The following is a 16,803-nucleotide window of genomic DNA, read 5'->3' as shown; positions in this document are numbered from 1 at the left end:
GCCTTGGTTAAATTGTCTGTGGCTAGTGAATGCACTCTTGTCATGTGATCAACTAAATTTGTTACTGCTGGAACATCTACCTCTTGAAAATCTACAGCTTGATGGGGATGTCTTCCTGTATTTAAATAAAAGGGGGAATAACCTGTGGACATGTTTTTTGCATTATTGTGGGCAAACTCCGCTGCCCACAGATAATCCGGCCAGTCTCCTTCCTGTTCTAATAAGCAGAGTCTTAGATACTGCTCTAACTCCTGGTTTGTGCGCTCCGTTTGGCCATCTGTCTCTGGGTGATAACTAGTCGTGTACCTAGAGTCAATACTTAATTTTTTAGTGAAGGCCTTCCAGAAATGGGATAAAAATTGGGATCCCCTATCGGATATCACCACCCTGGGTATGCCATGGGCTCGAACTATGTGTTGGCTAAAGGCATGCGCCAGAATTACTGCCGTGGGTACTCCCTTCAATGGTACAAAATGTGCCATCTTAGTAAATGCGTCTACACACACCAAAATAGTATCATAACCTTTACTGGATGGTAAATCTACTATTAAATCCAAGGTTATCGTGTGCCATGGGTGTGGTGGTGTGGGCAAAGGTTGCAGTAACCCTTGCGGAGCTTGTATTTCCGGCTTTCCTCTAGCGCAAATGTCACAAGTGGCCACATATTGTCGCACATCCTTTGCCAAACTGGGCCACCAAAAACGTCACCTCACAAGATCTTCAGTCTTAGTTATTCCTTTATGGCCTGCCAACAGATCATCGTGACTTTCCTTCAAGGCCTGTTGCTGCATTTCGGTTGTCGGCAAGTAAAGGACTCCATGATGATATGGTAAGCCTTCCCGAACCTCTCGACCAGAATCTTCTCTCACCCATTCTTCCAGTTCCTCTTTGGTCATAGAGAATTGCTTCTTCTCGTCCTGTGATTCTCGCAAAACTGCTCCAATTATTCTCTGGGAAGGGATGATGGTCTGATCCTTAACCTCCTCCATGACTTCTTCAGTTCCCCTCCTAGATAGGGCATCCGCCTTACCATTCTGAGCCCCTGGACGGTAAGTAATTATGAAGTCATAATCCGCAAAATATAATGACCATCTCAATTGTCTTGGTGTCAAAGTTCTCGCAGACTTCAAGAATTTCAGATTTCGATGATCCGTGTAGACGGTCACCACGTGTCTGGCCCCCATTAAGTAGTGTCTCCAGTCCTTGAAGGCATCCTTGATGGCCAACAACTCCTTCTCCGTGATGGTATAATTAACTTCTGGCGCCGTCAACTTCCTCGAACGATAGGCCACTGGGTGCAGTTGACCAGTTGTTTTGTGTCTCTGTGATAGCACTCCTCCCAAGGCCCAATTGGAGGCATCTGTCTCTACAAAAAATGGCTCTGATGGATCTGGATGCAATAGAATTGGGGCAGAAGTAAAATCTCTTTTTAACTGTTTGAATGACTCTTCTGCCTCCTCTGACCATTCAAATTTGACGCCTTTCCTTAGCAGCCTTGTCATTGGAATTAACTTCTGAGAGAAATTTTGAATAAACCTCCTGTAAAAATTTGCAAATCCGATAAAGCTTTGGATTTCCTTCACGGACTTCGGAGATTCCCACTCCAGCACTGCCTTGATTTTACTCTCGTCCATAGTCACCCCACTGGGGGCGAGCACAAAACCCAAGAATTCCACGGATGATACCCCAAAGGCGCATTTTTCCAGCTTGACATAAAGACGGTGCTCTCGCAGTTTCCGCAATACCTTCTTGACATGTTCTTCATGCTCTTCCACATTGTTCGAATAAATGAGGATGTCATCTATATACACCAATGCATGCCGATCGATAAACTCCTTCAAAACATCATTGATGAAATGCTGAAAAGCTGCTGGGGCATTACATAGGCCATACGGCATTACTTGATATTCAAATAGGCCATGTTTTGTCCGAAAGGCCGTCTTCCACTCATCCCCTTCCCGTATTCGGACCAGGTGGTAGGCCCCTCTCAAGTCTAATTTTGTATAGATTTTTGCTTCCTTCACCTGATCCAGTAATACAGAAATTAAGGGCAAGGGATACCGATTCTTCACCGTTATTCTGTTTATTGCCCTGTCGTCAATGCAGGTTCTTAATTCCCCACTTTTTTTTGGAATAAAAAAAAGTGGCGACGACACGGGAGACTGTGACGGTCTTATGAAACCGTTCTCCAGATATTTATGCAGATACTCCTTCAAGTGCTCATCCTCCTTCTCAGTTAGAGCATAGATTCTGCTGCATGGAAGATTGGATCCGGGCTCCAATTCTATCTTGCAATCGAAGCTTCGATGCGGAGGGAGTCTTTCCGCCTCCATTTCACTAAATACATCTTGGTACTCTTCATATTCCTCTGGTAGTTCTACAGTGTTGATCACACAGATGGTGGAATTTCCTTCACTTAAAAGAAGGGCCTGGGTCTTTTCTGGATGTCCGGGACCTCCCAAATAACAGTGCTCCTTACAATACTCAGAGTTCAAGGACACCGTTCGAGCTCCCCAATCTACTGTAGGGTTGTGTTCGGTCAGCCAAGGTAACCCCAGGATTAGTTGGAACTGCGGAGCATCAATCAAATTGAATTGGATATCTTCTCGATGACCTTCTTCAGATTCCAACTCCACGACTTCAGTATGACTCACTATGGGTCCAGATGAAAGATTCGTGCCATCTACTGCTCGAACAGCCTCGCTTCTTTCCTTCTTGATGGCCCTCAATCCAATCTTTCCCGCGAACTTCAGGTCACAGAAGTTGCCGGTTGCTCCCGAGTCTAACATCACTGCGACTCGCCGTAACGTTTGTTCTCGGTAACGTAGCGTCATCATTAAGATTAAGTGCGGAGCTGCTGACTGCAAGGTATTCGCCAGGGTATGCGCATTTGGAGCTGTTTCTTCATCTGCATCCACCAGTCCAACTTCGCCTACTGGTGGTGCGAGGCGTTTCCCGCCGGCTTCTGCTTGGGCTTCTTCTGGCAATCCCGAACAAAATGCCCAGATCCTCCACAATATAAACATTGCTTGTTCAGCCTCCTTCTTTCCTTCTCCTCCTTGGTAAGTGGACCTCGGATTGTTCCAATCTGCATGGGCTCTCCCCCACGGGCAACGTCACCTTCCTTACTGCCTTCTGTTCTCACCCGATCAAACCGAGGCACACTTGGACGATAATCTCGCCTCCTTTCTCCTCTTCTCTCTCCTTGGCGGAAGTCAATTTCTAAAACTAGATCGATCAATGCTGATATCTCCGTGGGTCGATTGGGTACTTGTGCTAATGCGTCCTTCAACTCGTCCTTTAGACCTCGATAAAACACAGCAGCTCTCTTGTTGTCTGGCCATTCCGTTTCTACCACCAACTTATTAAATTGAGCCAAGTAAGCTACTAGGTCTCTGCTTCCCTGTCTAATTTCCAATAGTTCATTGTCTGTGGCCTGGGATACTCTTCTTCTGTCAAAAATGCGAAGGAATTCTTTCTTGAATTCATCCAGATCGTATAACAATGGAGCGTTGCAGGTGACCAGAGGCATTGACCATGACGCCGCATCTCCACTTAAGTACGACAATATGAAGGCCACTCTAGACTGCGCATCAGGAAATAATGCCGGACGACACATAAAATGTAACGTGCATTGGGTCAAAAATACCTGTGCCTTCTGGGGATCTCCACTAAAACGCTCTGGGGGGGCTAAGGGAATTACAGGTGACAAGGAATGGATTACTTGTGTCGTTACTTTAGGCTGAGTGCCTGAAGACTCACTGGTAGTTCCTTCTGAATTAACTGGGTACCTAAAACTCGGGTCCGAGACTATGCCACTCATTTTTAAGTTTAAATCTGTGGTTTCCTTTCGCAATTCCCTATTCTCCTCCCTAACGGAAATTAACTCTCTTTGAATTCCTTCTAAAACCTCTCCTAATTTTTTCAAGTCCAAACTTTCAGCCATTCTGCTCAAGAGCGAATAAAAAACGTGGGCACTTCACTCTGTCAAACTCAGTGCTCTTCTGTTTCGCTCGGGAGCAGAAAGTTCCCAACGCCCCTTCCCAGCTCTCTGGGCCACTCGTCGATCGACACAAGTAAGCCCAAGTGAACCGGTGGGGGGAAAGGGGAATTGGACAGAGAAGAGACAGCCACTACGTCTTTTTCTTTCTTGAGTGTTTTCGCTCTTCCTATCTTCCACTGCTGTGGTAGAAGCGGACGTACTGTGAGGAAAAAAGGTAATGATTAATTGGTGCCCTACTCTAATCTCTTCTCTACTACGCCCTAAGTGACCTTTCCAGGTTGTACCCACCCTAACGTTAGTGACCGATGCTCCTCTTCTGTTGTGTGGTGGTGTGTCGCCTTGTGGTGTAGCTTTTCTGCAATACAAATGATCTTTCTTAGTTATCCTACTCTCTCCCTCAACCTGGCTTTTATTTCTTGCTACTACTGACTCGCTTACCCTAAAAACCACTGACGGCGCCTCTAACTGGATTCTGTTGGGGAGTACTTCATCTTCTTCTACTTAATGTGTACTGCTACCATGTCTTTTCGTTTCTTATTCCTCCTCGTGAAGTTGCTCAACTGGAAGGATTCCCAAGAAGCTTCTTGGGAGTCTTTTATCGCTACTCTGTAGGGTTCTGCCCCACTACATTGATTTTGCGCACTGCTCTATTATTTCACTACCCTGAGGTGATCTCAGTTCAAGGCAATTCCCAGTGGGTTGAAAGTCGGGTTCCTTCTCAGACTGCTGACTGGACTTTTTACTGAGGTATATAAGAATTACATTTCTCGTTGTCACTGAAAATTCTCCTCACAAACTTTTCTTCAGAAACAGGTACTGATACTATGACAGATTATTCTAGTATAACAAGATAACATGAGCTCGTCTTTCTCCGCTAAGTTCTCTCTTGCAGGTAAGTAACTCTCACTAGTTAACTCCGAGGGGAGTTACGGAACAGTCTTACTTAGTACTCTGGAAACTTATTCTCCTCTCAAACTTGACGTCGAATTCTCCTCTCAGACTTGACGTCGAATTCTCCTCTCAGACGAACGGCACAAAACTACGACTCTCTCTCCTCACGACTCCGGTGAAGTGCGCCTCTCCACCGGGCTGACACCTGGATCCTATTGATTGTCCTGGAACGCTAGAGCGCTAACTTGCTGCCCAAACGTTCCAACAGCGGCGGCCATCTTAGATTCCAGTCTTACTCCTTTTAGCTTGGGGATCACTGTTGCGCCTGCTCTGCTGGTCCTGACAACTTGTAACTCCCTATCAAAATTGATACCCTGTTCTACGGCCCGCAGGCGAATAATCCATTGCGCCTCTAATTTTCTGAGGGCAGATATCCGATCTCCCCCTCTGGGGTGATTGTATGCCTGAGTTATCCCATGAAATTTGACATTTAGAAGGGAACTTCCTGGATGAGAAGTATTGAAATGTACTGCTAATGGGTAACTATGGTCATTTTTGCAAATGGCCCCAATTTGTTCCTGGATTCTCTCTTTGAGGGCACGAATAGTGCTACCAATGTAAATTAGATTACATGAACATTGTACACAATAGATTGTATATTTGGAATCACAATTCATAAAGTCCTCAATTGTATGTACGGTGGAGGTGTTGTAGCAAAGTTCCTTAATAACCCAAAGGATTTTACAAATGCACACATTGCAATATGTGCCCCTTGGCGAAAAACGGTATTAAGGAATTTTGCTACAACACCTCCACCGTACATACAATTGTCCCCAGTTAAGTAGGTTGCTTCACACTCCTCTGCACACATGTCACTCTGATGTGCATCATGCCTGCTCTGTGGGGGCTCAAACAGAAGGGGAGTGGGAGCCCAGTGAAAGATGTGATCTTTTTACGTATGCATGGCTCCTCCTCTGAGTTTAAAATATTATTTATTGAAATGTATTCCAGGATTCAACAAACATGCAGAGAAGTCCTGATATTTGTGAATATCAAAGGAGATCCCCAAAAGGAGAATCAAGCACTTAAATTCAAGTCTCCAGCTTTCATACAATAAGCTGTAGGCACTAGGCACATGCCTTGTTATTCATGCAGGGAATTCTGAGCAGCTGAGTTCTCATCAGTAAGCCACAGCTCAAAAAAGAAGTGATGACTGAACTTGTCTAAGGGATGGTCTCTTAACACGCATGTCTCTTCAGAAATTCCTATCATATATAAAATGGGACAGAGCACCTTACTCGTGAGAAACGCAAGTGGGTACTCCACATAGTCAATATGACAAATAAAGAGGGTCAGTAAAAAAATACAAATTTAGCTACATGTTTTACTATTATAGTTATCATTTCCCCACACAATATTTAGTAGAGAAACCATTTGTTTTGATCATTTCAAAGGTGTAAATGTTATCTGCAGCATAAGTCTTGTTTAATCAAGGCTTTAAGTATGAAAATTCATAATCTGTTGTACTTAGCACTTACCTCTTGAAAATGCTTTAGAACATCATTGATAATAAACTCTTTTGTCTCATATGGATGAACCCGAGTGAATGGATCTAAATCAATGACAGCATCTTCAAACTTGATTAGCGGAAATCCGAGTGTACTTTTCAAAGCCTAAAAATTAAAAACAATATTTGTAATTACATTTTTTCCCTCAATCTAGCTCGCTCTAAGGGAAAGATGAAGAAAACACCATTAATAAGAACAACCTTTAAATCAACAGAAAAAGGTAAGTGTCTATGTCACTTTAGTTTTTCTCCTCCTTCTCTCACTATACATGAAATGTCATTGAATGCAAGAAGGACACGCATATGTAGAAAAAAGACGTTAGAAGGAAGCAACAGATGAAAGATGAATGTTACAATCAAGGTACTTCCTACAGATGAGTCGTTAGATAATTCAGTGCCCTCTCTTATTTTATAATAATTTAGTTTGCATATTAAGCTTCTCCCATTGAACCAACAACTGAAATATATGAACACCCTTGAATTAGGACTACATGCGCAGTCATACTCATAATAGACCCCCATAATATATGCTATGGAGTATAATGGAGCAGTACTTAGGTGTACCTTCCTAGTGAATGTTTACTGACCATTCAGCACATCACATGATTTTATGCAATTCCTAACCTTACCAGCATGCCTGCAGCAGTCAACAAACTCTGTGAATTGTCATTTTTCTGCTGTCATTTCAAGGTACTCTAATTACAAACCTGTGGGCAGAGCTTATGACTATTACTCTCACATTTGGAGACAAGGGGCAAATGTTGGTGGGTAACCCTCCCACCAACAGCCTTAACTGCCTCAATAAGGCAGTACAACTCCTAGCTCCACAGACTGTTGCACATCGTAAACTTGTTTTGTATCCTTAGAATCTAAAATTATATTTCTACTATGTGCTGTTTATAATCAGTCTCAGGTGACATAAATAACAAATGAACTCAGGTCCTGTGGCACCTAAACAAGAGGCATACGATAAATGCACTTGTAATGTCCACCAAATTGAATCTACCACTGTGGATTAAAGTGAAACACTGATCACAAAGCAAGGCCAGTCACTGCTGTAGGAACAGAAAGCAAATAATTATTGACACTTCCTTTTCGGACTGAATTTCACACAGCTTCAAACATCTTCCTATAAAGAGAGAATTGGAGCTCTGACAATATTCTATTGTTAAATTGCAGGCATTGTCCAAAAGACGAGAATCATTTAATAATTGAGCTTACTTCATTCTGAAGCCCTTGTTTTAGAAATTGAGGCTGGATTAAGATCATAAATCACTATTCTTTCGTAACAAAAATTGTGCAAGGTTAGCAGATGAAGTGTGGCCCTCAGGTCCTGTCTTCAGGTGTAGGAGGATGGCTTAGTATATGGTGTACACTTATTTAAGTGGAGCACCTTGCACTAACCCAGACAACCCTTATGGTGATTTCAGTAGTCTTAGACAACCATAGAAAGCTCTCTAAGTGATAGCTGGGGAGAGCAGTCTCCAGGCTTATTTTGAAGGAGTGCTAAGCAGCTTGTTTTACCAGATCTAATCATGTAGTATAGGCTAAATGAAAGAGAACCAGACAGTGTATATATAAAAATAATTATTTTTATTACACAACACACACTAACATATTGGTATATCTCCTACCCAGAGATATAATCACAAATACACAAGAATAATTCAGTTGTAACAGGTAAGTAAGCACAAAATACAGCGGTCTCCAGGGAGAGACCGAAGTACGAGTTACTTACCTTCCGTAACGATGTATCTGGTAGAGACGATTCTAGCCGCAGATTATTTCAGGTAGAATTGAACAAGTTACTTACCTTCGGTAACAATATATCTGTAAGAAACATTAGTTAGTTAGATTCCTTACCTTAGAATATCCCCAGGCTGGATCCAGAAAGATTTTTCGTCAGCAATACCCTTGCACGTCGCTAGGCGTCATCTGCAGCTCCGCGTCCGTCGTCGGCATCGTGATCGCCGGGATGACGTCGTCGGAGTACTCAGACGCCGCCCTCGCGCGCTGACGTCAGTTCTTGTACATAGCTTTCCGCACCAGGAATGCAGAGCCATGCAAAAGACCGAACCCGGGGGCCATGAATCTAGGGCCCTGAAAGGGATGACCTTAACCCTAGATATCAGTTTGCAGAGTGGGGAGGATGGGTGGGGTGGTAAGGAATCTAACTAATTAATGTTTCTTACAGATATATTGCTACCGAAGGTAAGTAACTTGTTCATCTGAAAGAAACACGATAGTTAGATTCATTACCTTAGAATAGATACCCCAGCAATACCAACTCCGGTGGTGGGTCTGCGAACCAAGATCACACCAGGAAGTCCTGGAGAACGGAACGGCCAAAGAAGCCGTCTCTGCGGACTTGGCTGTCCAGGCAGTAATGCTTGGCAAACGTGTGCAGCAAATGACAAATGTCCTGCAGAGGGACTCCCCGTCCCAGGGCAGTAGTAGCCGCCGTGGCCCGGGTGGAATGGGCTCTCAGCCCCACAGGAGGATCCTTCTTAGCCAAGAATAACAGGCCTTAATGCACAAAACGACCCACCGAGAGATGGTTCGCTTGTGCACTGCCCGCCCCTTCTTAGCGCCCATGTAGCCAACAAAGAGTTGGTCGTCCACCCGGAACTGTTTTGTGCGGTCCAGATAGAAGGACAGCGCTCGTTTTGGGTCCAGACGGTGGTGCCTCTCTTCCTCTTCCGAGGAATGCGGAGGCGGAAAGAAGATGGGCAGTGTAACATACTGACCGATGTGAAAAGCAGTTACCACCTTATAGAGAAAGGAAGGACGAGTCCTGAGAACAACCTTGTCCGGATGGACAGAAAGGAAAGGAGGCTTAGAAAATAGAGCCTGGAGCTCACTCACCCATCTAGCAGAGGTGATGGCAACCAGGAAATCAGTCTTAATAGTCAGAAGACGAAGAGAACAATTATAAAGTGGCTCCAAGGGAGAGCACATCAGATAGGTTAACACCAGGTTCAAATCCCACTGAGGCAACCCGAAAGGACAGGAGGAAACATGAGTAATGCCTTTAAAGAATCGAGCAACAACAGGGGATTTGAAAAGAGAAGGCTGATCAGGAAGCCGTAAGAAAGCAGAAATAGCTGAAAGATATCCCTTGAGGGTGCCCAGAGCAGAGACCTGCTGGGCCAGGGAAAGAAGAAAGAGGAGAACCTCAGAAAGAGGGGCGGAAAGGGGATCCACAACCTTTGCTGTGCACCATGCCACAAATTTGTTCCACCTGCAGGCGTATACCGTTTTAGTGGAGGAACGCCTGGCTGCCAGAATGAAATCACAGACTTGAGGAGGCAAGTCAAATGGCATCAACTGTCGCCGCTCAATCTCCACGCATGGAGGTGGAGGCTGGACAGGTTCGGGTGGAGGACCGTCCCCTGCTGCTGCGACAGAAGGTCCTCCTGAAGAGGCAGTCGAATCGGGGGATCGATGGACAGACTGAGTAGCTCGGGATACCAGTATCTTCGTGCCCAATCCGGAGCCACAAGGATGACTTGGGCCCTGTCGTGCCTGATCTTCTTCAGCACTCTGGGCAGAAGTGGTATAGGCAGAAAGGCTTACAACAGACCGCAACTCCACTCGCAACGAAAAGAGTCTCAGAGCGAGTGCCGCCTTGGAAATTCCAATGCGCAGAACTGATGACATTGCGCGTTGTCTTCGGTGGCGAATAGATCTAACCAAGGCTCCCCCACTGCCGAAAGAGTCCTTGCGCCACGTCCGAGTTCAGACACCATTCGTGATCCATCATGCACCGGTGGCTGAGTTTGTCCGCCCTGGCGTTCAGAGAGTCCACCAGGTGTTGAACCACCAGGGTGATGCCCTGATGTTCCAGCCATGTCCAGAGGCGCAGAGCCTCCTGACAAAGGGTCCACTACCCCACCCCACCCTGTTTGTTGCAATACCACATGGCGGTGGTGTCGTCCGTTAACACCTGCACTACACTTCCCCGAACAGAGGGAAGGAATCCCTTCAGTGCAAGTCGGATCGCCTGCAGCTCCAATAGGTTGATATAGAGCCGGGACTCTGCCGGAGACCAGAGGCCTCTGATCTCTGCCTCTCCCATGTGGCCCCCCATCCCAGGAGGGACGCATCCGTCACCACTACGTGCTCCGGTTGGGGTAGGGAGAGGGATCTGCCACTGACCCAATCACGGTCCGTGAGCCACCACTGCAACTGTTTTGCAAGACATGGTCGGACAGGTTGCCCCGATGCTGGGCCCACTGAAACTTCAGGTCCCACTGCAGAGCCCGCATCCGCCACCTGGCGTGATGTACCAGCAGAATGCAGGAGGCCATCAGACCCAGTAGCCGCAGCACCAACCTAACCGAAACCCGGGATAAAGGCTGAAAGATCGGAATCAGAGCTTGAATATCCCGAACCCGCTGTTCCGGAGGATAGACCCGGAACTGCGCTGAGTCCAGAACCGCTCCGATGAAAAGGAGCTTCTGGGAGGGAGTCAGATGCGACTTCGGCACGTTGAAGGAGAACCCCAGCAAATGCTGGAGGTCGGCCGTAGTCTGGAGGTGGGAGACGACTGCCTGGGGCGAGCCAGCCTTCAACAACCAGTCTTCGAGATAGGGGAAGACTGGAACCCCTAATCTGCTCAGATGAGCTGCGACCACTGCCATCACTTTCGTGAACACCCGAGGGGCACTGGTGAGGCCGAAGGGGAGCACGGTAAACTGAAAGTGCTCGTGGCCTACCGTGAACCGCAGGTAACGCTGGTGGGCCGGCAGGAAGGGGATGTGGAAATAAGCGTCCTGCAAGTCCAACGCTACCATCCAGTCTCCAGGTTCTAGGGCAGCCAGAACCTGAGCTAAGGTGAGCATCTTGAACTTCTCCTTCTGGAGGAAGACGTTGATGCTGTTGAGGTCCAAGATAGGGCGTAGGCCCCCTTTGCCCTTCTTGGGAACCAGAAAGTAGTGGGAATAACAACCCCGACCTACCTCTGGGCCAGGAACGCGCTCGATGGCCCCCTTGGCCAAGAGGGCCGTAACTTCCTCCTGCAGAAGTTGCAAGTGATCCCCCGACATGCGGTGGTACTGCGGTGGCATGGCTGGAGCGGTCGCCTCGAAGGGGAGGGAGTAGCCCCTTCGGATGATTTGCAGCACCCACCTGTCCGATGTGATGGTACGCCAGTGGAGCAGGTAATGGCGAACTCTGTCTCCCACTGGCGTGGAATGGGCCTGAAAGCTCGGACTAGGAAGGCTTTGAGGCAGATGCTGCTGGGGTAGATGTGGGCTGACCGGCTCTCTGTCCCCCCGCTCCGCCTCGGCGGAATCCATGTCCGCGACCGCGTTGAGGCTGGTTCTGCAGCCTGTGGCTAGACGGACGTGAGAGGGCGCCCCTTCCTTGGCCACGAATTGAGCGAAAAGCGGAAGTTTGGGGGCGTGGGGCCGAGAGGCCCAAGGACTTGGCCGTAGCCCTGGAGTCCTTAAAGCGCTCCAGCGCAATATCCGCCTTGTCTCCAAAGAGGAGACGGCCATCGAAGGGCATGTCCATGAGGGTGCTCTGGACATCCCCAGAGAAATTCATGCACCTCAGCCAGGCGTGGTGTCGAATCGCCACCGTGGTCGCAATTGCCCTACCTAGCGAGTCCGTTGTGTCAAGCCCACATCGTATCGAGTAACGTGCCGCATCCCGCCCCTCGGCAAGAGCCTGGGCGGGCCGTGTCTGTGCCTCCTCCGGACACTGGGGCAGCACGTCCGCCACCGAATCCCACAAAGAGTGGGTGTAACGGTCCAAAAGGCACGCGGTGTTGATAGACCGCAACCCCAAACTAAGGGAGGAGAACAGTTTCTTTCCAAACTGTTCCAACCTTTTGGATTCCCGATCCGGGGGAGCGGACGGTAAGGCGGTCTGGGAGGTAGAGGCCTGGATAACCAGACTCTCAGGCGTGGGGTGCAGCTGGGGTCGCCCGGTGCGGGGCGGTGGCGCCGGGCTACGTTCGGGTCCACAGGAGGGACTGTGGAGGGTTTGGACCAGGTGCCCATCAGAAGGTCCATCAGTGCTTCATTGAACTGCAGCAGAGGCTCCGAGGAGCTTACCGGCGGTTGAAGCACTTCAGTGAGGAGGTTAGTCCTCACGGCCACTGCAGGGAGCTATAGCTGAAGAGTTCCGGTAGCCCTGCGCAGCACCACAGAATAGGTAGCACCCTCCTCCGTAGCCACGGAAGGAGGAGAGATGAAGCCAGTGTCAGGGGAGGTGTCAAGACCACTGGCCTCCCCCAGCTCTTCTGCCCAGTCCTGAGATAACTGGCACTGCTGTGCCAGAGGGTCCTCAGACCCCTCCCAGTCGTCCCCGTCATCCAACTCCTGGTAGACAGGTGGAAAGGTCGGAGCCGGGCGGTAGATGAATCTGTCGTCCATCTGCGCCGGATACGGCGCCGGGCGGCGTTGCTCTGATGCTGGGCCCGGACCAGGACTAAACGTCCGAAGATTGCGCTGGGTGGGCACCGAAGGGGTCGGCGCCGGATCCAGGCCTGGGGCGGTGGGACCAAAGTCGACGACGGCGCCGGGGCCGCCGGCTCGCTAGGCCCCCCAGTCGGACCTGCGGGGCCCGAAGGCGCGCCGGCAGGCCTCGACGGCGAAGCGAGACTCCTCATGGCCACGAGGAAGCCTCGGATCTCCGTCGAAGTTGCATCGGGCCCAGGGACCGGATGGTATGGAGCCAGACGCGACTCTTGCAGCTCCGACGGAGCTGCGCGGGTAGTGCCATCCGAACCCTCAGTCGAGTCGCACGACCGGCGAGGGGAGTCAGAAGAGCGATGTTGTCTCTTCGACTTCTTGCTGTGCCTCGACTTACCGGAATGTGAGGACTTGGACCCCGACGAGCGGTGATGGCTGCGGCTCCGCGACCGGTCCCTCGACCTCCTCCTCGACCGGGATTTTGAGCGGCGCAGAGCCGACTGCCGGATCTCGAGCAGCTTGCGGGACCTCTCCCGCCTAGCCTTCGAGGTCAAGGCCCAGCAGTCGAGGCACGACTCGGCATCGTGGTCGGACCCATGGCAGTAGACACACCGGCGGTGGTGATCCGTGACCGACATCAGGCGGTGACAGGCGTCGCACGGTTTGAACCCAGGCATCCATACCGGCACCAAGAGTCGAGGTCGACTCGAAATAGGAACCATAAAAGTTCAAAAAGTTTAGTCAAAAAATGACTAAAAGGGTATGCTCCTCCCGGATCTGCGCTTACTGGCGCGGAAAAAAGAAGAACAGACATCAGCGCTCGAGGGCAGCGTCTAAGTACTCCGACGACGTCATCCCGGCGATCACGACGCCGACGACGGACGCAGAGCCGCAGACGACGCCTAGCGACGCGCAAGGGTATTGCTGCCAAAAATCTTTACGGATCCAGCCTGACGCCTGCGGATATTCTAAGGTAAGGAATCTAACTAACGTGTTTCTTTCAGATATCCCCAGGCGTGAGACTGCATCCGGAAACTTTTTGCCACCGCATCCCTGCGCGCCGGGGGCAGGGCGACAGCACACGACTCCGCCCAGGCGTCGTCCGCGTACGTGACATCAGCGAGGTCACATAAGACCCGCCCCGGCGCACCCACATCAGTTTTCTTCGGAGAACTTTTACTCACCACAACGTGGAATCACCAGACAAAAAACTGTGGAAGCATGGGAACAGTGTGCGAAGAGCAGAAAAAATAGGAAAGAAACTGTGAAAAAACAACACCACCAGAGTAGTGCCAGCACCGCAGAACCCAAGGGCAGGGAAAGAAGAAAGAAGAAGCAGGAACCTGCACAGCCACCCCGCCAGCACAGACAACCTCCCATCCCTGTGCCTCGGAGGCAAGAGCATACGTAAAAGTCATGGCCCACGTAGGCAACCCACCCCCCCATCCTGAGCAAGGAATGGGACCAGTCCCAAGACAGACAGGGACAACAAACTTTCAAGCCACCCCAACCTAGAGGGCAACCACCCACAAGGGCAAGACATGGCCAGAGGACTCTCAAACCAGGGGATAGCAATGGAAGGAAGGAAGGGGAGGGAGGACAAGTATAGAAGCAATCCCCCCCAAACCTGGAGTAGCCAGAGCAGCAGGGCACCAGCGCACCGAAACCCCATCCTCCAAAGAACCAAGGGAGGAATGAACCGCCCCCAGATGGAGCCATCCATCAAGAACAAGGAAGGCACTCACAGGAAACACAGCCCCCCACCGGGAGGGAGTACCGAAGACCAACCCAAGGGTCCTCGCAGAATAGGGGAGGAAGGGCGGGCCGTGAAGGAATCTGCGGCTAGAATCGTCTTTACCAGATACATCGTTACGGAAGGTAAGTAACTCGTACATCTGATAGAGACTACTAGCCACAGATTCCTTCACGTAGAATAGATACCCTAGCAATACCCCCTGGGAAGGAGGGTCTGCGAAAGGACCCCACCAGCCAATGCAGAACAGAGGGCCCCACAGGGGACCAGATCTGTGGTCCTCCTGCAGAAGTTGCAAGTGATCCCCCGACATGCGGTGGTACTGCGGTGGCATGGCTGGAGCGGTCGCCTCGAAGGGGAGGGAGTAGCCCCTTCGGATGATTTGCAGCACCCACCTGTCCGATGTGATGGTACGCCAGTGGAGCAGGTAATGGCGAACTCTGTCTCCCACTGGCGTGGAATGGGCCTGAAAGCTCGGACTAGGAAGGCTTTGAGGCAGATGCTGCTGGGGTAGATGTGGGCTGACCGGCTCTCTGTCCCCCCCGCTCCGCCTCGGCGGAATCCATGTCCGCGACCGCGTTGAGGCTGGTTCTGCAGCCTGTGGCTAGACGGACGTGAGAGGGCGCCCCTTCCTTGGCCACGAATTGAGCGAAAAGCGGAAGTTTGGGGGCGTGGGGCCGAGAGGCCCAAGGACTTGGCCGTAGCCCTGGAGTCCTTAAAGCGCTCCAGCGCAATATCCGCCTTGTCTCCAAAGAGGCGACGGCCATCGAAGGGCATGTCCATGAGGGTGCTCTGGACATCCCCAGAGAAATTCATGCACCTCAGCCAGGCGTGGTGTCGAATCGCCACCGTGGTCGCAATTGCCCTACCTAGCGAGTCCGTTGTGTCAAGCCCACATCGTATCGAGTAACGTGCCGCATCCCGCCCCTCGGCAAGAGCCTGGGCGGGCCGTGTCTGTGCCTCCTCCGGACACTGGGGCAGCACGTCCGCCACCGAATCCCACAAAGAGTGGGTGTAACGGTCCAAAAGGCACGCGGTGTTGATAGACCGCAACCCCAAACTAAGGGAGGAGAACAGTTTCTTTCCAAACTGTTCCAACCTTTTGGATTCCCGATCCGGGGGAGCGGACGGTAAGGCGGTCTGGGAGGTAGAGGCCTGGATAACCAGACTCTCAGGCGTGGGGTGCAGCTGGGGTCGCCCGGTGCGGGGCGGTGGCGCCGGGCTACGTTCGGGTCCACAGGAGGGACTGTGGAGGGTTTGGACCAGGTGCCCATCAGAAGGTCCATCAGTGCTTCATTGAACTGCAGCAGAGGCTCCGAGGAGCTTACCGGCGGTTGAAGCACTTCAGTGAGGAGGTTAGTCCTCACGGCCACTGCAGGGAGCTATAGCTGAAGAGTTCCGGTATCCCTGCGCAGCACCACAGAATAGGTAGCACCCTCCTCCGTAGCCACGGAAGGAGGAGAGATGAAGCCAGTGTCAGGGGAGGTGTCAAGACCACTGGCCTCCCCCAGCTCTTCTGCCCAGTCCTGAGATAACTGGCACTGCTGTGCCAGAGGGTCCTCAGACCCCTCCCAGTCGTCCCCGTCATCCAACTCCTGGTAGACAGGTGGAAAGGTCGGAGCCGGGCGGTAGATGAATCTGTCGTCCATCTGCGCCGGATACGGCGCCGGGCGGCGTTGCTCTGATGCTGGGCCCGGACCAGGACTAAACGTCCGAAGATTGCGCTGGGTGGGCACCGAAGGGGTCGGCGCCGGATCCAGGCCTGGGGCGGTGGGACCAAAGTCGACGACGGCGCCGGGGCCGCCGGCTCGCTAGGCCCCCCAGTCGGACCTGCGGGGCCCGAAGGCGCGCCGGCAGGCCTCGACGGCGAAGCGAGACTCCTCATGGCCACGAGGAAGCCTCGGATCTCCGTCGAAGTTGCATCGGGCCCAGGGACCGGATGGTATGGAGCCAGACGCGACTCTTGCAGCTCCGACGGAGCTGCGCGGGTAGTGCCATCCGAACCCTCAGTCGAGTCGCACGACCGGCGAGGGGAGTCAGAAGAGCGATGTTGTCTCTTCGACTTCTTGCTGTGCCTCGACTTACCGGAATGTGAGGACTTGGACCCCGACGAGCGGTGATGGCTGCGGCTCCGCGACCGGTCCCTCGACCTCCTCCTCGACCGGGA

General features: G+C 51.0%; 1 protein-coding gene across 2 annotated transcripts in view; it reads right to left on the bottom strand.

Annotated features, from left to right (window-relative positions):
* Positions 1 to 16,803, bottom strand: part of VPS13D (vacuolar protein sorting 13 homolog D) — a 2,738,381-nt gene that overhangs the window by 364,615 nt on the left and 2,356,963 nt on the right. For both annotated transcript variants that reach the window (XM_085608633.1, XM_085608634.1), the window contains exon 64: positions 6,433 to 6,567. In XM_085608633.1, coding sequence (XP_085464759.1) covers positions 6,433 to 6,567 — 135 coding nt within the window. The remainder of the gene's footprint in view (positions 1 to 6,432; positions 6,568 to 16,803) is intronic.

Source organism: Triturus cristatus, chromosome 1_2 (assembly GCF_964204655.1).
Source record: "Triturus cristatus chromosome 1_2, aTriCri1.1, whole genome shotgun sequence".
Taxonomy (NCBI): domain Eukaryota; kingdom Metazoa; phylum Chordata; class Amphibia; order Caudata; family Salamandridae; genus Triturus; species Triturus cristatus.
Note: the sequence above shows the minus strand (reverse complement) of the source record. Positions and strands in the feature narration are given on the sequence as shown.